Source organism: Hippopotamus amphibius, chromosome 1 (genome assembly GCF_030028045.1).
Source record: "Hippopotamus amphibius kiboko isolate mHipAmp2 chromosome 1, mHipAmp2.hap2, whole genome shotgun sequence".
NCBI classification, from domain to species: Eukaryota; Metazoa; Chordata; class Mammalia; order Artiodactyla; family Hippopotamidae; genus Hippopotamus; species Hippopotamus amphibius.
Window position 1 is genome coordinate 216,479,048 of NC_080186.1, and position 24,077 is coordinate 216,503,124.

At 39.7% G+C, this 24,077-nt stretch overlaps 1 protein-coding gene across 1 annotated transcript in view; it reads right to left on the bottom strand.

The window, feature by feature from the left end:
- IQGAP2 (IQ motif containing GTPase activating protein 2) overlaps window positions 1-24,077 on the bottom strand; it is a 228,687-nt gene that overhangs the window by 121,436 nt on the left and 83,174 nt on the right. Inside the window, 4 exon segments of the mRNA XM_057740854.1 lie at window positions 12,072-12,148; window positions 15,582-15,659; window positions 23,142-23,236; window positions 23,239-23,297. Of these exon segments, the coding sequence (XP_057596837.1) occupies window positions 12,072-12,148; window positions 15,582-15,659; window positions 23,142-23,236; window positions 23,239-23,293 (305 nt within the window). The 5' untranslated portion in view covers window positions 23,294-23,297.

The following is a 24,077-nucleotide window of genomic DNA, read 5'->3' on the forward strand; positions in this document are numbered from 1 at the left end:
ACCTTTTTTTTTTTTTTTTTTTTTTTATTGCTTTCCACCACTAGATTCTGGGGATAATTTATTATGCAACAATAGATTGCTACAAATATTAAAGAAACTATAGATGCTACATTAGAATTAATAAGAATTTAGCATAGCTCCTGGATACAAAATCAACATAAAAATCATATTCTTTCTATATACTAACAACAACCAGAAGTCAAGTTTAAAAGTTTATAACAGGGGCGGGGGGTGAAGGGGAAACTGAGAAGAAGCGGGAGAGTAGTACAGACATATATATACTACCAACTGTAAAATAGTCAGTGGGAAGTTGTTGTATAACAAAGGGAGTCCAACTCGAGGATGGAAGATGCCTTAGAGGACTGGGGCAGGGAGGGTGGGGGGGACTCGAGGGGGGGGGGCGTCAAGGAAGGGAGGGAATATGGGGATATGTGTATAAAAACAGTTGATTGAACCTGGTGTACCCCCCAAAAAAATAAAATAAAATAATAATAAAAAAAAAATAAAATAAAAGTTTATAACAGCATAGAAATATAATCACCTAAGAATAAATACAACAAAAGTCAAGTCCTTCAAAGAGACAATTACAGAACACTATTCAACTATACCAAAGAAGACCTAAAACATAGATGAAGGTGACCTTTAATTAACTTTCTAGCTCTGTTCCCCCAAGAATGCAATAAAGGTATACTGACAACCACGCTACTCTCCACGGCTTAGGAGAAAAATAACTCCTGATTGGTAAATCGCATCTTGACTAGAAGGAATCATAAATAGTCTTTCTACATTTCAGGTGTGCCTGAGTTCAGTGACTCTTATAACTGGCACATTTCCTGCAGGAAACTTGGAAGCCATGTTATGGAGCTATTACAATAGATCCTGGCTCCTGGGAACTGAGGCTTTCAGCCAGGGATCGTTCTGCAACTACAAATATGAGTCTTACTCCTTCGCACCCAGTTATTACCTGGGATACCAAAGAGAACAGCTTCTAGATGGCTGTGTGGACAACTACATGGGGTGTCGGGAAGCCTCCCACTGAAGAGCAAATACTCGATGCTGTCCTGCTGGCAGGTTGTATTTCCTGGCCCGCTCTTTCCTTCTGAGCATCTGCTAACCGATGTGACATAAGGCAGGCAGTCATGAGAGTCTGAATGTTTCATGGAACCTAGAACCCAGGTGATGGGCATGGCCCCACTCCACCACCAATCCAGGAAGATGCCCTTTTCTTTGTCCCCTTAACAGCACCGGATTCTATCAATGAAAACCTTACCAATCTGGTAGCCAAAAAATGTCATTTCAGTCTACATTTCATTTTGTTCACTGTGAAGGTAAGCATTTTTCATTCTCACATTGGTCATTTCCATGTCTTCCAGGAAATGCATATTAATGAATTTTTGAATTTTAAAGATGGTTTTCTGAGGGGATTTACCTTTCTCTGGTTTTCCCCATTTTCCCCCTCAAAACTACAACTGAAGAACAAATGAATGACATTTTAAACATATGGAAATTTTAATTTTACTACTAAATTCCAGTATGATATTTGTATCTAATTCACAAGAGAAAAACATATTAAACTCTGAAAGTTGTTCAATGTAAAATAGACGTTATGCATTCATCATTCAAAGCTAGAAAGACAGAATACATTCCTTAGTTTAAATTCTAGGTCTTTAGAGACTGTCAGGGATATTAAACTATTTATACAGCCGCTGAAGACTTTACTACCAAAGGTTCATGCCAAACAAGTGATTATAATTAAAACTAGTATGCTGACATTTCCCAAATCATAATATTTTATGAACCAATTCTCAATTTATGACACAAGAAAAATATTCCAGGTAAAAGGGAGCTCGTGTCATGTGGAACAAAGAAAATGTCAAGCTAGTCATATGTTCCTTTCTAATAACAGGAATGACAAAATTCAACAGAATTAAACAGATAGGTATGGTAAAGCTACAAAAGAATTCTAGGAGAATACAATCAAGCCATACTTGAAAAAATAAAAATATATCCATAAATGGTCAAAAATGCATCATTTTATTACTTTAATTCTTTCATAGTACCTGATTTGCAGTTTCTTCTTCCCTTTTACAACTAAATTAAAGAATACACCTGAACTAATTGACAAAAAAGATATGAAAATAATTCAATGGGAAAAACTTTGAAAATTCAACAGTAAATTTTAACTGTAAGACACCTATAAAATGTCTTCTAACAAATTTTATGTGTGTATTTATGTGTATTACATTAACATTCTGCTAGTTTTAACATACTTTAAACTTCTATTCTAACATCAAAGCCTAAGCTAATAAATACCTACTATCCTTAATATATTTCCACTTATGTTTCCCTACCTAATGTTGTGATAATCTAGAATTTTAGGTGCATTTTTAAACTTTCATATTATGCACCAAAAGTTTAAATAAGTAAATTTTATTAGTTTCTTTTCCAAATTAATCTACTCCAATTTTCCTCTTTCTTAGTTTTATCTTTGGTTTTGTTAGGTAGAAGCATATTTGCTAAATAGATAAAATGAATGACTCACTAAGTGCTCATATTTTACTATTTTCATTTGTTCCTTGGGTGTTGCTTCTGTTTGTTGAATGTAATTCCTCTTTCATAGCGTTGGTTCCCTTCAAATGTCTGGCATTTCCTGATTTGGGGCTCATCTCAAGGTCTGAGACTTCTTGTCTGTCACTGTTGACTGCAGGTCCCCATGACAGAAGCCAGCCTTAGGGAGACGGTGGGGGAACAATGGGGCTGATGCCCAGAGGGTGCCCGGTGTCTTGTCTTCTTAGGTTGGGGCTCCCTGTGCCTTCTCGCAAGTCTCTAGCTATCTCAGGTACTGGTGTGCTACCCTGCCATCAGCATCTACACTTGCTGCCTTAGGGAAGGATCAGAAGGTTCAGTGGGTCTAAGCCCAGTTATGCCGGCTTAGGGGCTCTTCTCTTCCATCTCTGCTTGGAGCAAACCCCACAGCAGCTCTGGGCTCTGCTGCATGGCTCATTGGTGCTGGGCTGTGGTCTTCTTCTATCTTGCTTCTCAGTCAATCCAAACCTATGTTTTCTTTCTGTCAAAAGCTATTTAATTTTCTGATCAATGGATAGCATTCTCTCTTACTGCAGATGATTAAAACAAAACAAAACCTACTGCTTTAGTCATTTCATGTCAGTTTTGTAAAGAGAAAGACAACCGTGCTCAAAGATCTTGACACAACTGTTTCCACTGCATCTCCTTTGTTTATCTGGTCATTCATTTAATTACTATTTCTGGAATATCTACTGTACAAAGAATATTTTACTCTACCGTGCTATCCCTAAAATAAAGGTACTTAGGCTTCCACAAAACATAGGTGTGTTGGTAATACGAACTAAATTAATTACACTAAACAAAAGTGTTCAGGTTCCCCTATGGTACTAAAGAAATTAGAACGCTGTTTCTGATTATGCTCTTTACTTCTCCATTGCACAGTGTATAATTGTATGCTGTATAATATAAATCTCACAATAAGCAAACATCCTGGTTTAACTAAAAGCTACCACAAGGTGGTGCTGAGAAGTTAGTCGCCTTTTGGATAGAAAAATCGAGTTAGATTGATCTCAAATCAGATTTTTCTAAGCTAGTCGGGATCAGGTAGAAATCTCATTTGCCTTTATATATTTTCACTAAAAATGTTTTTTTAAATGTTAATGTACATTTTTTATTTGGCTTCAGATTTCAACATTTATTTTATTTCTGAGATTGACGTTTGAAAAGATGACTTTTCATAGAGTTACACACTGAATCTGCGTGGGAGGTGCTTCCAAGCAGGTTAATCAAAGAGGCAAATGTTTACTTGGGAAACTGTACTTATCCAGTATTCCCATGATGAAAAGAATCAGCAACAGCAGCTCACTCCTTCCCAAGCATTTAAATTCAAACGAGGGCATTCATTATCTGAAGTATACAGGAAACCCAGAGTCTTAGCCTTAAAAAAAAAAAAAAAAAAGCTTGTCCAATCACCAATTTCTTGCAGCTCTTCAACGCTGATTTTATGAAGCACCTTTAGTGCCTAACAGGCAACACAAAGAGCTGAGAGCATTCCAAAGGAAGCTGAGGAATTAATGTCACCATGGCTTCCCACGTATAAGAAAGCACTTGGTATGAAAATAGCTAGCTTTTTACCACACTAAAGTTACAGTACATTTGTGTTGCTGAGAGATGCCAGTTACAGAGGGGTTGCCCTAAAGTAGCAAAAGCCTCACTGGCCCATGTGCTCCCATTTGTACTGATAATATCAGTTCAAATACAGGAAGCAGTAAAGAAAGTAAAAAAAGAAAAACAGAAAAACCCCCCAAACTGTTAAGAGTTTTCTCCTACTAGTTTCAATATATACATTAAGAGGTGCTACAGTAATAAAATACAAACTTAAAAGGCAGAGGCTGTTCAACTTTTCTCTATCACATCATGCACAACTCATTTTATGCTATAACATGGGAGATGAATGTTTGTAAATCAAAACCTCATGGCTGATCAGAAAGGAGACGGAACTGGAGTCAGGAGCCCTGAATCTCAGCTGCAGACTGGCAATATCTCGCTATGTGACTGAGCGAGTCACATAACCCAATCTTTCAGTTCCCTCATCTGTGACAGGAAGGATCTGGAGTCAACATCCCAAGGTCCTTCCAGTTCTGAAGTTCTGGGATTCTTCCTTTTTAAATATCCTAAATATAACAGCTTAGAGACCTGTGCTGAAGTTCAAGTCTGATGCCACCGCTCTCATTTTCTTAGTAGTATGGAGATATTGGACTCCCTTCTGAGGCCAATGGCTGGCTGCCTCAGGAACAGTGCAGGTTCTGGTCCCACCCAGCCTGGTTCTGAATCCCAGCTCTGCTACTAGCTGTGACACCTTGGCCAGCCTCTCTGTGCCTCAATTGCTGTGGTTATAAAATGAGACTAATAACAATATGTACAGAAAAGGTATGCCGTGAGGATTAAATGAAATTATACCTGTAAAATACCTGGGACAGTGCCAGGCATGTAATTAAAAGCTCAGTAGGTGTTAGTCTTTATTTTTATTATTACTGTTGTTGCTTAAGTCTTCTATAAAGCCACTTATTAATAACCTATCACAGTGGTTTCCCCACTTTCAACACTAAGAATCTTTTACTATTTCCCCTCACTGATGCCATGTTTGAAATGGTTTTACCCACAGAACAAAATTATGTTTCCACCTTGTAGTCACATGAATCCCTATTAATATCGTGTCAAAATCCAGTGTTCTGTAACTAACTTTCAATAAAAAAGTAAAGGGAATCTTGAGGCAGTCTCATCATAGAAAAATTAGTTCAGTTAAACCAACTGCAAGGTTAAAAACAAACTTCAGAGACTTGAAGTTGGAATCAATGGTGCATGTGCCGTGTTAGGTGACAAGACATGGTTCACGATCTCAAAGAGCTTAGAATTTAGTAGGATGGCAAGGTAGAGCCATAACACTCGTTTGGGATAGGAAGAGGGAGAGAGAAGAGTGGAGAGAATGCTGAAAGATGTGGAAGGGGTACCTGCCCTCCCTCACCTTAATTACAAATCCTGCCACCTCTAGATATCCCTCCTGAGAACACAGGACAACGGTCTGTCCTTGGAGTTATGGAGTTATCTCTAGAAAGCTCTTTATAAATGTAAATATGTTCTCTGTCAGAGATGTAAGCAATCTGGTGTAAGGCATCAATTGGTTTCTCAACAGGAAAAGGGTCCTAAGGGAACGGAGTATAAGATAAGAAAATATTTGCATTAACTTTGAACCTGAGGAACCGATTCAAAGACCACCTGATTAGCACAGCAGCCACCTGACCTTGTGGGAGACCTGGTGGAGGAGCCCTTCTTCACAAAGCACTCAGGGTACTTGGAACAGCTGGCCAACCAGAACGGGGGCTGCCACAACCATTTTCACAAATTCAAACCTCAAATGTGCTATTTGGCATCATCGTTGCATTTGAAAACATGACTGCTGGACAGCAGGAACAGTCATCCTTACCCAGAGGGGAGGCAGACATGCCTCTACCTTGTTGTCAGTGCAGTAGAATCTTAACTGTCAAATAAACTTTATTCAGTAAGAAAAGCAGAATCCAGAATCCTCCTCTGTTAAGCTAGGAAAAGTGTTACAAACACATGACTTGAAAAGGATTCCTTGAAGGGTAGCTGACTCTACACCTTAAAGCAGGAATAATCAGGGCAAGATTGGAATATCCTGTTGTGACCACAAAGCAAAGATATTTCAAAGAAATGTCAGGGACAGTGCTACAAGGACAAAGGAGCTGGCCAGAAAGAACTCCTGGGACAAAAACCGAAGCAATCTGGTTCATCAAAAAAGAAGATACTAATTTTGGTTAGATCTGAGAAAGGCCTAGAGTTCAAAACGATGTTCAAAGGAGAATGGTGTAAAGTACACGAAAAGGAAGCTGTAATACAGAGATAAAATAAGACACACATAATATTTGTATGGATTTTAACAAGTTGGGAAGTGTCATTAAAATACGGGTGCTTTGTTTTTTGCTTTGTTTTTTCTATGTCTGTCTATAGTGTATAAATATGTGCTTATTTTTGTACTATTTATACTACAAGAAAGAATAAAGACCAGGAACTCTGAGTAAGCCAAACAGTCAGGATAACCAAGGGAGTGTCCCAAGATAAGAACGCACTGAGGAGCACAGGTGGTGACAAAAATAGCTAGGTGAAAAGAGGATTCAGCACTGATGGTCACACTCTCAGTAGCCAAGCTGAGAGAGGATCCAGAAGCAGGATCCAAGATGCTATCAGTCAAATGGTCCCAAAGAGCATCAGGCAGAGTCCAACCCTCATCTCCTGGGGGAGAAACCTCTAGAACACCCAATTAATTTCAAAAAATATTCAAGAGGCACACATCAGCTTTTAATAATGTTAACAGACCAGGCCAATACATCATGATGACAGGACAATGGGTTATGTAACACCGGCCAAGGGAGACATGGAAGTCAATCATTTCTGGGTGACAGGGGGTGGGGACTGGATGGTAAATAAAAACCTACCCGAAAGCCATATACAGAAAAATTACAAGGTATGGTTTGATTTCACAAATCAAATCCAGTCTGAGACCCAGTGGCCAAGATCAGACTCACCTTAGGAGAAGAACCCAAACTGGCACCATGTTTTGACTTGCAATTGATTGGTCAGAAATCAGATCTGTAACCTGGGAGGGTCTGAAGAGGTATTCCGTTTCTGGTAACCATGTGAACTCTGTGTAGGCATCAAAATATTATATCCCTAGGATGAGTCAAAATTAGCAGAGGGACTTCCCTGGTGGTCTAGTGGTTAAGAATCCACCTTAGAATGCAGGGAATGTGGGTTCGATCCCTGGTCGGGGAACTAATATCCCATGTGCTGTGGGGCAACTAAGCCCATGCACTGCAACTGCAGAGCCCATGTGCTGTCGAGTCCAAGTGCCACAACTAGAGAAGCCATGTGCCATATCTACCAAGCCCGCATGTTCTGGAGCCACAGCTACTGAGTCCACGTGCCACAACTAGAGAGGAGCCTGCGTGCTGCAACCAAGAGCCCATGTGCCACAACTAGGACCAGACACAGCCAAAAATAAATACATTTTTAAAATAATACAATAAAGAGAGGTTAGCAAACTTCCTGTTTAAAAAAATTAGTGTATAAATAACAAAAATATGAGTGAAGCTTGTAGTGTGGATCTTTTAAAATGGGTTTAAGTGTAGTAAGTTTTTACTAATGTATCTAGGCATTTTACTTGTGTTTTAAGGTATTTGAGGTGTTCAAAAAAGCAGTCTACTGGGACTTCCCTGGGCATCCAGTGGTTACGACTTTGCCTTCCAATGCAAGAGGGTGCAGGTTCCATCCCTGGTCGGGGAGCTAAGATCCTACATGCCTCGTGGCCAATAAACCAAAAAACACAACACAGAAAAAACGTTGTAACTAATTCAATAAAGACTTCAAAAAAACGGTTACATCAAAAAAAATCTTTAAAAAAGCAGCCTACTAAATTTCATTCTTTAAAGGAATTCAATTGTATAACTAAGGTTTAAACACTTAACAGTTGCTTAACACACTGAGCAATGAATAACAGGCAAAAAGTATTCTTCTCCATGCATAGAAGGCCACCAGACAAGAAAAAAAAAAGAATTAATAGTAACTGGTTAGCAAGGCTCTCACTCCTTGAGGTGGCTCCTTTTATTGTGCAGGTGTTAAATATTCCAAATAAAGCCACAAAAGGAAAACATGCCATATATATATTTTAAGTTCAAAACACCAAAATAGTTACAAACAGTGGATGTCAGCATCTGGAGCAGAGGAAGGTTTATTGTAGGGTCAAGCAAGGAGAACGGGCTGCTTGTGCTCAAAAGACCCAAACTCCCCGATGGCTTTCAGGCAAGAGTTTTAAAGACAATGTTAGGGAGAGGGTCCTAGAATGCAGGATCAGCTTGGATTGGCTGGTGGTGATATAACAGGGTGATGTTCTGGGAATCTCAGTCTTCTGGTTCCAACCAGTCAGGTCTATGTTCTTGTGCTCAGTGGTCACCACCCTCTACCTGGGTAAGGGTCTCAGTTTCCACAGAACTCAGAGTTATGCATCAGATTGTTATCTCTATCCCTTCAGGGGGAACTAGGAGTCCTTTGACTACTGTCCTAATCATTCACTACTTTAGCCTGCTCTTTGGAACTGGTGGAAGGCCTAGGAAACTAAGGTCTTTTTTTTTTTTCTATCAACAAGAAACAGGGAACGTGGAGGGCCTTTTGTATCCAGGAAGGCCCCACAGGGTCCTGCTCGGCTTTAATCTACCCTTTTCTTTGAGACTCCTCAATCTTGAGGGGGAACGGGTGTAGGATCAGAAAGGGAATCAAGTTTTAGATAGAGAGGTTAGTCATAAACTTGCCAGAGGGACTCGGTTTTAGGGGGACTCAGTTTCAAATTTTCCAATGTTTTCCACAATGAACATATTTTTTATTTTAAGTAAGGAAAAGATGATACACATTTCTTTGAAAAAAGCACGAGGCCACTCATTACTGAGGTAAGCCTCTACATTAAGCAGAGCTTCGGGATTCCCTGTGGGGCTGCTGTGCTAACATTGGCTGGAGTCTGGGCTTGAGAACACCCAGCTAAACTGACAGAGGGAGTGACGAATGGCAAGCTTGGGGACTGGGGTCAGAAAGCAAGTGAAAAGGTGAGGCAGGCAGGAAAAGGGAAAAGTAGACACAAGCAGGAAGCAAGGACAAGAATCCAGGGCATCTTAATGAGGCTGTTATGCCCAAATCAAGAAGACAAGTTGGCATGAACTCTGTAGATCAAGTCAGGCCCACAGGCTGGGGCAGGAGGAAGACAGAGGATCTTCCTGCCTGGCCCCTGATCTATAATCAGAACTTCGGACCTGTTTAATTCCCTGGCAGGTAATGACAACTCTACACCAGCAAGACTGCTGTATCTGCAGCCAGGATATAAATGCCTGAGGATGTCTTTGTTCCTTTTCAGCATCACTTCTAATCATGCAGAGAGGGTGAACCCACTGTACTCATGAAAGGGCTCTGCTACCCTGCTCCCAAATGTGTCTGGCCCAACAGAGCAGAACATCAGCCTCGTCTGAGTAACTGACTGCATTCTACACCACAGCAGGGAAATGTTTTGATAGGAAAAACTCTGGATACACCTGAGACTTCTCCATTTCCTATCAAGGAGCAGCCACACAGTAAGTTTAGGATAGAGAAAAGTGAAGGACAGTCTCCCAGGGAATGCTATTTATTAAGTGAATATTGCTTTTCAAGATGCTACTTTAAAAATTCCTACTTAAGGTCAGATCTGGTGAATTACATTCAGCAGGATTCTGCTCCAGTAGCAGAGACTTCCGTGATGAGTAACTCAATACCTGAGAAAAACAGTTTGAGAAAATATCATGCTGACATTTGCACACAATCGGCAACATTAGAAAGAAGTTGTCTTTTGTTTATCAAGCTGTTCAAGCCATTGTTAAAACTGTGGCAGGCATACATTTGCAAGCCTCAGTGCAGTTCTCTGAAACTTCTTTACAACAGTGACATCACCAGAAAGGAACTTAGCCCACCATTTCTTTATAAGCTGCTTACATTAACATCCCAGGAGTCCACTTCAGGAAATCAATGTAAGCTTACAGAAGACACCCATGAGCAGGCTACAGATTTGGAGATTAGCACCTCGATGTGTGGATATGATAACGATTACCTAATGGCTGGCTTAGCAGGTCACAAAGTGTTAAGTGATCATTCTAAGTGTCGAAAAGCATTTGACCAAGAATGTTGGGTAACGCACTTGATAATTTCCCTCAAAATGATCACCTGTGCACAAAAACCTTTTAGAAAACCTGCTGGAATAAAGACATACTAGTCACAGATGATGGGGCAGGCATAGAAGTGTTTTTTTCCCAGTTGTTCAAACTTACTAGAATAAAAAAATCACAGAATAGGCACCTACATTTGGTCTGTATTTCAAGCAACTGTCGTCTTCCAAAGAAATCTCGTAAGGACTGATGGGGTGGGGGAGTCAAATTATTTTACATAATCAAAATTCTTCAGTAAGTCAGCACTGCAATCAATTATTATAAAAATCTTCTCCTTTGGAGAGGAAGAAAGCCAGGAAGAAGTTAATATAAACCTCTAGGCTGAAGACTCTGCCAGGAAAATGACTTCTAGTTATATAAACACAAGGCAGATGTTCTAAGACAAATTTAAAATTTAATTAGACATGAAGTCTTCCAGCCATTACCTGTATGCATGGAAGACAATAGCCACAAACTGGATTTTTAGAATCATTTTTGTTACCATCTAAAAATCACATTGTTGCCAGGCCAATAAGGTAAGAAACAATCTGTGACTGGTAGAATTTCAACATTAAAAAAAAAAAAATTAAGATATCAAATAATTGCTTTAAAAAATGAATGTATCTGGAAGCAACCTAAATTTCCATCAACAGATGAATGGATAAAGAAGATGTAGCACATATACACAATGGAATACTACTCAGCCACGAAAAAGAACGAAATTGAGTTATTTGTAGTGAGGCAGATGGACCTAGAGTCTGTCATACAGAGTGAAGTAAGTCAGAAAGAGAAAAACAAATATGGTATGCTAATGCATATATATGGAATCTAGAAAAATGGTACTGATGAACCTAGTGGCAGGGCAGGAATAAAGACGCAGAAGTAGAGAGCAGATGTGAGGACACAGAGGGGAAGGGGAGGCTGGGACATAGTGAAAGAGTAGCGTTGACATATATGCACTACCAATTGTAAAATGCACAGCTAGTGGGAAGCTGCCGCATAGCACAGGGAGATCCGCTTGATGCTTTGTGATGTCCTAGAGGGGTGGGATGGGGAGGGTGGGAGGGAGGCTCAAGAGGGAGGAGACATAGGGATATATGTATACATATAGCTGATTCACTTTGTTGTACAGCAGAAACTAACACAACATTGTAAAGCAATTATACTCCAATAAAGATGTATAAAAAAATGAATGTATCATGATTTGACTAATTTAAAGCAACTTCTAAGTTTCTTCTTTACCCTTACCGTACAAGTTCTATTGAATGACAGTTCAAAAGATTTTTTTATAGTGATTTTTATTAATCTGTGCTAAGAATTGAGCCAAACTCTTGATTTTAAGAGTAAGAAAAGCAAATGTATGACCATTAAAGCTGCTCATTTGATGTATTTTGGCTACATTTGTAAAGTAGATCTTAACTCAAGAATATGGTAGCACATTATTAGTAGATTCCTAGAAATTTCAATTAAAATTTTCTCCTTATTACACTCACAGGTCTTTCATTCAGTTTTTGGTTTTCTATTTTGAAATGGATTAAAAAAAACAAAAAATATTTTTCAAGTTCAAATATTGTTTTTATGTGACAATTATCTTCATTATATACCAGCAAATTTAGAACTCAATCTAAAAAAAAAGTTCAGATTATTTAAAAAAAAAAAAACAACGAAAAAAAAAAGCTCTCTTTTAAAACTGAAATTGTGGTTTTATTTAAATTTACTTCCTAGACTATTAATTGTATTTTTTGTTCCCACCTCAGTGCATGAATGCAATATATCATTCTTGGGATGTTTTTCCGGTCATAGACATCTGTTGTTTCTGGGTAAAATATCTGGAAAACAAAAGGGAAAAATGTGTTTACTATGTATTGCTTTTCACAATTATTTAATCAATTATTATTTAATTATTTCACAATGAACTCTCCCAAAGGACCCTACTTTGATTGTCCTTGCTGTTCTGTATTTATTTAAATGAAGAGGAAGCTCCCGTTGTGCCTCATCTTTTTCTTCATGTGGACCAATCACTGCATCTGGTCCCCTGCCTGACAGTGCCTCCTAGTGGCTCAGGAGAGGGGGCGGGATTCACAGTCAGCCCCTCTGAGAAGGCTTTGTCCACAGGGCTGGGTGGCAGTTTCAGGCCACAAGGCATAAGCCGGTGTAGGCTTTGCTTTCTGTATCAGAGTCACTCCTGTGATAGCCCAGAGGTTCCCTAGACTGAGAAGGGTGTCCTTTTGAAAGCATTTTATTACATTGTTAAGAACTTGGCTACACAGTTCTGTAAACGTGTGTACACACATACAGCACGCATAGATGCATTACTTTAAGCAGAAAAATAATCCATTTTCACTGAGTAAAATCTAGAAAGTAGATAAAGTATTAAGAAAAATACCTATAATCCCACCTCCAGATTGTCACTATTAGCGGTGTGGTATATTTCTTCCAGCCTTTTTTTTGTATGTCTCTGATTTTTTATGTTTACATATGTGTGTGTTTAAAAAACCAAACTGCATGTATTATAAACCTGTTTAAAATACTTAATAGAACATGACTATTTTCCATTCTCTCCATTAGTCTATAAGAACATTATTTCTAATAGATGCATATGATTCTTGGATATTTTTGAATCATAATTATAACCAGTTCTCCAGGGTTGAACATTTTTTGCCCCCATTTTGTCCCTATTATAAGTCACTACAATAAATATCCCTGCATTTTCTGAGCACCTGATTACTTCTTCTGAATAACCATTTATGTATGGAGTTAGTAGACTGAAAAGTCTGAACACTAAAATTTTTAATACACCTTCATACCCTTCTTGAGGTTGAAACTAAAAGCCTAATAAGAAACAGGTTTCAGGATGGGGCACCAAAAATGAGTAATTAGGACTGAAGCTTCTGAGATTAAGACAAGCATGTTGGCATAACTTGCTTTCGGTAAATATTTTACAAAATTTGACATAAAAACTAAAATTAAATCAGGTACCATATGGCAGTACTTGATACTCAAGCACAGTTTTCTATTGGACATTGAAAAAAGCTAAGAAAAGAGAAAAGCAAAGTTTCTTGAGCTGCAAATGTAGTCACTGAGTGCTTAAAGAAATATCTGTAGCCTATGAAATTTCAGAGGTCTTTCCAACTTTCCTTTAATACATTTGCTGTTAAAACGGCAATGAGAAGAGGATTTCCAATTCAGAAGAATATGACCAGGTTTAAAATTCTACTGTGTAAGCAGAGGACTACTATAACCCCCCCTCTCTTCTTTAAACAAGAACCTTTACACTGATATTTCTTCCGGAAAATCATTATGAATATGTCTTCTTTTATCAAGGAGATGGGATCAATTTATAGTTCACCAAAATGTTTTCTTCAACACTACAACCCTAATGTGTAACAAGATGTGGAGCACAGAGTAGGCAGTTCATATTGATACACGAAGGCATTTATTAATGCATCTTGGTCAACTCAGTACACTGTTGGCCTCTCATTCCCGCAATGTAATGTATCACTGACTTCATAATAAACACCAGGATAAAAATAGAGGTCCAAGAGGGAGGGGATATATGCATACATATAGCTGATTCACTTCCTTGTACAGCAGAAACTAACACAACATTGTAAAGCAACTATACTCCAATTTAAAAAAAAAAGAATGTTTCATGGATCACTTGTTTGGCTTAAAAATCAAAATAAATGTGGCCCAACATACACACAATTTGAGAAGGTTTAAATCAAATCTTTCATACATAATGAAATTATCCTAAGCTAACATATGCTGTCTCATACAGAAAAACTGCATTTGGATTTTTCTTTATTAATCTGTTTACCACTCAATTTCTCATTGGTACTTGCTAAACCACAATTGAGATATATGAATTCTATATTATAACTATTGCCCATAAGGGAACAGCACTCAATGTTCTCAGCATTTTGAGAAGGAAAAGTAGTTAGATTAAAAATGGCAAAATAAAATAGGTCAACATTGACTACTGCAAGATAAAATGAGCTGTGTTAAACTAGATGTGAGCACAAATGTATTAAAAACAGGCATTCATAATTTACATTAAGGAGTCCCTTATTTTTGTTGTGGAGGGATTTTTTTAATTGCAAACCTGGATTAATAATAAGAACAACACAGGTCTAAATAAGTCAGTAGGCTATCCCCTTGCTGGACCACTCTTAAATCATTTCCTTAAAATAGCTGTACATACTAAGCAATTAAAAAAAAGGAACTATTGATACATATAGAAACCTGATGGATCTCAAGGGCATTATGTTTAGAGAAAAAAAGTCAATCTCAAAAGGTTACTTACTGTATGATTCCATTTCTATAACATTCTCAAAATCACAAAACTATGGAGATGGAGAACAGATTAGTGGCTGCCAGGAGACAGGGCAGGGGAAGGGATGCTATATAAAGGCCAACCTCTCTGCAATATCTGTATCTTGATTGTGGTGGTGGTCACACAAATCTATTCATGCAGAGGACTACACACACACATGCACAAATGAATCCATATGAAAATGTGAACACTGAATAAAGTCTGGAGTCTTGTTAACATTAATACACCAATGTCAATTTAATTCTGTACTACAGTTATGAGATGTCACCATTAGGGGAAGCTGAAAGAAGTTGACACAAAGATGTACTATTTTTGCAACTTCCTGTGATTCTAAAATTATTTCAGAATAAGAAGTTTAAGAAACAGCTCCACAATTTCCATCACATGTAATTATTTCCTCATTTCCTCCACTTGTCTGTCTCACAGGTGTAAGGGTGTCTGCTCTTTGAATTTAATAAATTCTGGATATTTGCTGAATGAGTTTTATTTGGGAGACCTATTTAAGGTATAAGAGTTCTAACCTCCTAGCCATCAAAATTTAAAATGATACTATGATTTACAATATTTTATCAAACCAAATTTATAATGATAATTTATAGCGATACAACACATACGGATGCAATGAGGCTTGGAATCTTAAGTATAAATAGCAACGCAAAAAAGGGAGATGGCTCTTCTAAATCAACTATCTACCAGCTAAAGCGTGTTCTGACCTTGTTTACTTTAATTTTACCTAGCTGCTCTCAAGCTGAGTTCTTGCCACTTGTTACTTGATATAAGCCTTTCCATATTTTTGTTGAGATCTCACATTTCTCATTCCTGAGGCTATAAGGACATCGACTGCATTAACATACCCCAGTCTGCTAAAGCCCTTTTCACAGCGAGGTGTTTGCACTACTCCTCTTGTCTTCCCAGTGCAGGCTTACCTTGGGTAGACCAATAGACTCCATCGCTCTTAACCACTGGACGGTGTTATCTGTGTGTCGAAAATGAAGGCCCGATTTCTAACATGAGGATGGGGGGGGAGGGGGGATGGAGGGGGGAATGGAAAGAGGGGAACACACAAAAAATGAGTTAAAAACGTTACAACTTCTTTCATTTGCAGGATGCTTTCAATTGTGTTTCTCCTGGAACAGTGTTACGAACGCTCACATAAAACCACCAGAGACACGATAAAGGAGACGAGACTGTCTCAGAAACACTCCAACCATTTGGGATGGACCATCCCACCCAAATTCATATTTGAGGTAATTCTGAACTAAAATCTCAAAGACCATTTTCTGTCTAGCACACCTTAGGATGTTTTATGAGACGTGTGCACAGGCACAAGCGTGTATGTGCCCCCACGTGCGCGCGCACACACACACACCACGTCAAGACTGTGGCAACCACAGCTGACAGGACTAGAAGCTTCAGGAAAAAAAGGATTGTTAGAAGACTAAATGCCTTTTTTTTGGTGGTTTCTGGTTCTGCCAAACCATTTTTTCTGATCATGAATGTAGTATGATTTTTGTAAAAAACCTGGAAAATGTAGAAAAATACAAAGATGAAAACAAAAAGCACCCCATGATTCAGAGCTAATTTTAGTATTTATTCCTTCCGTAATCTAATTCTAATCTTGGCCTTGTATAAGAAATAAACTTTCAGTGGAACTATTACATCTTTTTCTACCCATATAATAAAAATAGGCTATGGTTTCCATTCCTTACAGTCCTAATCAGCCAGCCACTTTTTTTCTGCATAAATAAAGTATTCTTGTTTCTATCTCATGAAATTTTATCAGGTAATGAGCTGTGGAGAGCTTTAAAATGATCTTATATATTTCATTAGTTAAATGTGTACTATAATGTTATGTATTTTTCATTTGAATAAAACAAGAACTACAGCAAGTGTCATCATCACTAACACCCAGTGGTAGATCATCACATTCAGAAAGTCTAGCTCTTCCCATCTTCTGTGACCCTCTACAATCTAATAGTTGATTTAACAGAAAGTATTTTTGTTGCTGTAAGAAATTATAAAGTATAAGCAAATTAACATTTGACAAATATTTACGTGCTTTTTATAGTGGCCACTATTTATTAAGATTGGACTGTGTGTGTCAAGCACTTTACATAAATTATCTCTAATTTTTGAAATACCCTGCAAGGTAGTTATCATTCCCATTTTTTAGAGATGAGGAAACCTAGGCCAAAAAGATGACGTGATTTGCCTAAAGTCAAACAGCTATGAAGGGGCTGAGCTGGGATTCAAGACTAGGTCTCTGTGGATCTGAAAACCTTCCCCATATTAACACTCCCCAGGGAGGAGCACAGGCCCTAATGATCAGGGGATTACTCTTCAGAGGGAAGAGATGAGCTAATCGCTATGAAATAGCTAGAGGGAGGAGGAAGGGTATGGAAAGAGAGGAAGGAGGGAAAAGAATAAAGAGAGAGAGCGCGCCCAGACAGTTAACAGCCAGAGCGTCTGAGGTAGCTCCATATCAATGACTTTTGCAGAACACAAACACTTCTCAGACACGGCCACTCTGTGACCAGGGAGGGACAAAACAGAGGTGAACCCCTCAATCACGTGAGGACAGAGGACCCTCAGCACCACAAAGTAACTAAAGGTCCCCCTCTTCCAACTAAGATGGGTGACTTGCCTCTTGACTGATGACAATCTGGTCCCTATTCAATATTCTCACCTCTTAGATAAAAATTACCACCACACCAAATTGATCCCACTTCCTGATAACACCCCAAAGATAACTGGTCCTGGCGTCCCTAAATCCTTATTATTATTAGAATCACTCAGTGCAAGCGCAAATCTCCACTAAGCTCCTATTTTCTCTTCCTTATAGCTCCATGGGCATGCATTTCTTCCTGGCACTCGAGTTTAAATAAATATAATATTGTTTGACCCCAGGCTGGTTTCTGAGAATCTCTGGCTGATCGCCTTCAATAATCCAAATTATGTAACCAAAACATCCCATCCACTGAGTGGTCTCATTAGCTGGGTAACCTCAGGAAAGTTACAGATCTCTTTGAACCTTGGTTCCTCAGCCACAAAATGGGAATGGTATGCTTCTTTGGGTTGAGGATTTAATGAGACCATACACAGAACACTTAATTACAAACTATACCTAAGAATGCAATAAATGTTAGTTATTGTAATTATAAGACTGGGCTTGAAACTTTTATTCACCTTTAAGGTCAGAAGAAGGTTTAGTGCTTCATGTAAGAGGCACTGAAGGAAAGGGTGGTTATCTTGGTCATATTTCTACAGTAAATGAATGACAGATTTTAAATCCTTCGTCTACTTTAAACACCTGAGGAATGCTGACTTCAGAACGCTATGGTCCATGCCTGCATATTTAAGACGTAAGCCTCAGTGAGCAAACTGCATTCACATCTTCAATCTACCACGTTTACTTCCATTAAAACAATCTAAACAGGCTCAAAATTATTTTAGCCCATTATAACCATTTATAGCTTGTCTATTTTTTCACCAGTCCTACACTAATATTAATATATTAGACTAGGTGGTATGTCTATAGTCATACTTGGCCAAGGGTTGTTACTGTGTCTCTACCTAATTTCTTTCAGGTATTAGACTAGAAAGTATATGCTGATTTTCTACTGCTGAGCTACTACAGCACCAGCAAACAAGATTATTACAGTTTAAATTGAATAGATGAGGTATTATGCAAGTCTTCTTTGGATGGTAACTTCTTACAAATTAGGATCAAAGCATTTTAGAAATGAGGTAGTTTAAAACCAGTAATTATTCTAATTTTCTCATTTTATTGATGAGGAAACTGAGGCCCTAAGTATTTAAGATACTCGAGTTGACCTAACTTGTTGAACTCAGGGTCGAGACTAGCTTGCACAATTCCTCGACTTCAAGTCCAAATATTCTGGTCAATTTATTGCTCACAGAGCCTCAGAACAAACACCATCTGTAACACTTACAGCGCGATTACTCTATCAGGCAGGCACTGGGCCAAGCACCTTGCAGAGATGATCACCTTTGTTCCCCACAATTTCTCGACAAGTTGACATTGTTACTATTTTCCCACTTTATGTCTGAGGAATATGGAGCTCACAGAGGCAAAGTTAGCGGTAAAGCCAGATTCTGAGGGGGTTTGATTCTACAGCTCATATTACTGACCACGATGTATATGCTTTCCCTATCTGAGGCCCATCTAAATGTTCAGTGAACATTTATTTTAGGTCTACACCTGTCAACACGCTGTCCAGAATGATAGTGTTTTTTGGCTTTGAGCCTTGTCAGACAGAATCCTCTCCAAAGGACGCCCCTCCTACCTCCTCCTCCTCTTTCTCTTGGTCATCCTAGTTGGCTTGGGAACATTCACCCTTCAATTCCCACCATGGAAACCTTCCTGGCTTTTTCATCAGCCAGACCCCGTTTAGAACTGACCGCACTCTCTGGTTACCTCCCACCATCTACCCAGTCGTCTTCTCTTCACTGCCCTCCACCCATTTCCAGTCCCTTTCCAGGATTCACCCTTTGTTTTCCCTCCTGAATCCATTTACTTCTTGTCTCTGCAGGCCACTGTCACCTGGACTGAGTAATCCGCTCATGCACTCGGCCCCCGTGTCTATCCTACCTCCAATATATTCTCCACACAGCAGCCAAGCAATCTTTCTAAAGCACAAACTGTACCATAACGCCTCTGTCAACACTGAGCAGCTTCCCCCTGTTCTTAGGATGAAGTCATCCACTGAGGAATCTGTCTCTGCTTCCCTCCTGGTCTCATTTCTCACCACTGTCCCTCACCGTAGCCTTTCAGCCAACTCAACTTGGCCAAGCTCTTTTTTCCCTTGAGACTCTCACAAATGGTCCCCTTCTCTCTGGACTATCCTCCTCACTCCCTACCCTTAACTCTGCACATGGATGAGTCTGCTCTCATTCTTCCAGCCTCAGAGTAAACGTCTCCTCAGAGAAGCTCGTGGCTATCTGTCAATAACTCTGGCTTTCATTGCTTCCTTCATACACTTATCACTCTTCACAACTGTCTATTTATGTCTGTCCTGCTCCCCACTCTGCCTCTGGTGCCAGGAACAGTGGCTGGTACACGGTAGGTACTGATGAGGACTATATGGATAACGGAGTCCTACCCTTCATGCATTTCTTAGGACAACTTTATCTTCTCTCTGTACAACTTTACTAAAATGTATTATATTCATGTGTATCTGCCTATTAGAGCAGTGGTTCTCAAACCTTTGTAGACTATCAGAAAAGAATTGCCTGGGGTGATTAGCTTCCTGGGTCCCTGGCTAAGATTCTGCCTGACTCAGGAGTCTGGGGTAGGGCCCCAAAGTTTACATTTTTACACACACCCGTCAGGGGGGTCCCACAGGAAGTTTGAGCATCACACTTAGAAGAAGAGTTTCAGTGAGTATTGACTAAAGTATTAAATAAAGCATAGAAGACAGAAACGGAGCCCTTGGGCTTACTAGAAACTACTGTCATTCATTCCTTCACCCAACAGCTATTTCCCCAGCACCCACTATGGGCCAGAACCTGCACCATTCACTGAGGATACTGCAGGGGAGACACACACAGTTCTTGCCTTCATGACAGAATAATCATTACAGTACACCGTGGTGCGTCCATGCGTGCATGGTGTGATCACGCAATGCAGACCTGGGTGGGGGGAGGGGTGGAAATGGTCAGGGAAAGAATACTCATCACTGGGAGGTTTAACTCTAACACCCAGCATATCTTTCTAAACCTAAGTTAATGAGGCGCCAAAGTTGTACATAAGCTGGCAGACAAAGAGGATGGGGCAGCGTGAAAGCTCCCATCTCAGTGCCATAACGGAGGCCTTGAGATTGGGAACAGAGCTTGTGCCTCGGGGACACCCCGCCCAACAGGTGGGTCGTATTTTACGCTGCAGCCCAGGCAGGCCCCGCAGCGAGCACCCAGGCTCCCTGAACTCATGGCTTCCAGACGGCACGTCAGGAGACAGGCCTAGGTTAGCGAGTGTTCCCTTGAGTTTCAACGTCTTTGCCGCAGTCCCGTGATTCAGTGCTCCTTGGAAAGGACCACGTGACGGGTTTTAGACCTGAAGAACACAAAAACGGGAAGCTAAGTCTCCTGCCCACTAATATTGGGCTCCTTTCATTTTTGTAGACGTGAAGTGGCCTTAAAATAAAAACTGATGATTACACGTCAAATTCCCATTCAAGGATACTTTGGGGGATTTAATAAAAGGAAAAAAGAAAAGCCTCTTTTCTCCAGTGAATTAACAGAGGAGGAGTTTCTATTTGTCCTGTGTTTCTTCCAAATCACAGCTGGCATCAACCCCCTCCATGTGCCACCTTCCTTCCTTCCATGCCTCTCGTAGCATCCTTTCTTCTGTACACCCCAGGTGGGGCCTGATGGCGGGGGGACAGCAACACAGAACACCTCCCTCTGTCATGACGTTCTGCTCAGGGCTATCATCATCTGCCTAGGTGCCACAGGTATTTTATTTTTTAACAAGAAACTGGAATCCTTTCCCCATCCCCATCCTAAGGAGAAGCTGCTATTGATTCAAATAACACGATCTCTGATGCCAGGAGGAAACAGTACCTGTTTAAGTTGCCACTAGGGGTCCACAGCTGAACTGGCAAGAGACACCTATATTCAAGGTGTATAACATGCCAGGAGGGGAAAGAATTAGCCAACCCTCTGCTCTGAGGCTCGCCTTCACTAAAGGCCTGTCTTTCCGGCCTAATTCTCACTATCCACCCATCAAAACAAAACACCCACAATCCCTTTCCAGGGAGGGCTGCAGCCAATTACACTTTAACTCTATCATCAAATCTACATGGCTGTTAGTACTAATAGGCCTAGATTTTGGTAACAACCATTATAGAAGCAATGAAAATAAAAGAAAAACCATGCTCTAAAAGGTGGACAAATGTTAATTTATTTTGTGACATGGGGGATACAAATAATTTTTTTCTGTGCTTTCTTGAACTTTTAAAATATTCCTCAAAATTTAACAAAAAAAACCTTTAATTTTGGCTGGCTAAGTCATTTGTTCCATTTAAGTCTTGCAAAAGGCTGAAAACCTACTCTAGGGAGAAACACCTAGAGTTAATAAACGCATGTTAAACTCAAACTTATTTTAAGATATGCAAACACTTTTATTCATCACGTTATTCAAGGCAGAAACTTTTGCTCAATTCCCTTTGAGACTAGATCATGAAAAGAAACTTGTTAAAAAAGATGACAATTCATCTTGTCTACTGTCACCCTAAACCATTACTCAAACATTTGCTCTGAATTCAATATACATATTTTAAAAATAAATTTTGTCTCAATAACAGCCAAAGGGCAGCATGACATGCAGTACATGGAAGATCATTCCATTGTCAACTATCCTTAATGTGATCCTTGAAATTTTAAGAGAAATAACTTTTAAGAATACTTGACAATCTGCAGATAAAAAATACTGGTATAAAAAACCAAATACAATATACTAAGAAAATAAAGGATGAAATTTCAAAGAAGCTTTAGAAACCCTGACCCGAAGTGGAGAAGAGATCACATATTCCAGGAGGAAACAGCAAATATTTTAAAATTCCCTTTTGAAGACGCATATAATGAAGGGGTCTTTCAGGCAGGTGTTTACTTTCTCCTCCTTCACTTTTTAATGGAAAATTTCAAACATAAAAAAGTAGACAGAAGAGTATAATGAACTCATTTGCATGCATCATCTAACCTCAATAATCACAAACTCATGGCCAGTCTTGAATCATCTGTCCACTCTCCTCCTAGTCATTTTGAAGCAAATCGTAGATGTATTGCTTTATCTGAAAATACTTAAACATGTATCTGTAAAATCTCAGAATTTTTTTTTTTATTAATACAAGATTGGTGTTTATTTTGGTTTGGTTTTCTCACCCGTATGCCTTCCCGAGTTAGCCATGAAATAATTCTTAAAACTAGTTGCATACAAAAAAGTTAGTCTTATTTTGTTTTCAACACCAAAGGGAAAGGAGTTCCTGACTATTCAATATTAGAAATTTTTTTTTTTTAAATCACCTTGGGCCTAACTCTTTACGGCCACAAGTTCAAGTCCCAGTTGGGTACTTTATTCCTTGATGAGAACAAGGGGAGTAATAAACTGTGTTGATGGTGAGAAAAAGGAGAGGTAGCGGGTTCCCCACTTTTACAGTTACTGGCACTAATAAAATGACCTTCATGAAGGAATAACTGGCCGGGGCGGGGGGGGGGAGGGGGTGTTGGGAAACCCCACAAATCAAGAGGTCTCTCAGCCTCAGCCCAGAAACAGAAAAATGCTTTGCTTTTAAAATTGCCGCTGCCTCAGAATGATTATTACCAGGCTTCAAGACCAAGGACGCCTCCCTTCCCCACACCCCCACCTCCCACAAAATCCTTATAGAAGCACTAAAAGAAAGGAAAGGAAGGGACAGATCCAACCTTCACTTTGAGCCGGAAGCCAAAATCAATAAGATCTCAGTTACCTTATAACGTGTTTGTTCCACATCATAGATCTTTTTCTCTGATACCATTTTAGGGGCAAAGAACTTGGCTAACTTTGCAAGGTAAACTCCGTTCGGAGCCCTTCTTCCAGTTCAGTGGTTGGTGGCAGTTCTTCAACTAAGCAGACTTCCATCCACCTAAAGGGATTAAAAAAAACCTTAACGTGGCTCCAGTTCGGTCACATTCTATAAATGAAGAGATGCGGTGTCTTACTACCTGTGACGGAGACATTAACATGAACAAAGAGAGCAGGATCTGAAACATCTTTAGGTGTCACAGATGGGAAGAGAGAACTTTCTGGGTGGGACGAGAATTCAGAACACGCAAGGAACAAGGGGGATGACAGGCCCAGGGGCACTGGCCTCACTACCACCTTTATCTGAGTCTCTGCCAATCCTCTTTTGTGCCAAAGAGGAAAAAGGTCAAACCACGTTTGTATGGTGGAATGAGTCTCACAGAAAAAAACGGTTCCAAGTTTATGAGCCCCTTAGTGGAGGACATTCTGGTAGGGGTTGTGCTGTGGGGAGAGCGTAGTCCAAGGTGTGGTAAAATCTGCAGTCTGGAAATGACTACCAGGAAAGGTAGGAAGGCATGGAAAAGGGACTCTGAAATGCAGAAAGCAGACGCAGCCTTCTTTAAGTAAGACACATTCCTTTTTCCAATACCAGGAACGTATTACAGCATGCTTACCTTTGGGGGAAGCTATTTACTGGGTTCTGAAAAAAGATCAGATTAAATCTTAGGACACTGTGCCAGTATTGCAGAAAAGAGAGCACCAAGGTCATTACTGGCTCAAAAACACGCAGTGGGAGGGGAGCCAGGCCAGTTCACATTTCACACTGGTGTGCCGAGAACCTGCGGAGCTCAGAGGATAACGCGCTTCCTATTCGTTCTTGAAGAACTCTTCCCTGCTGTAA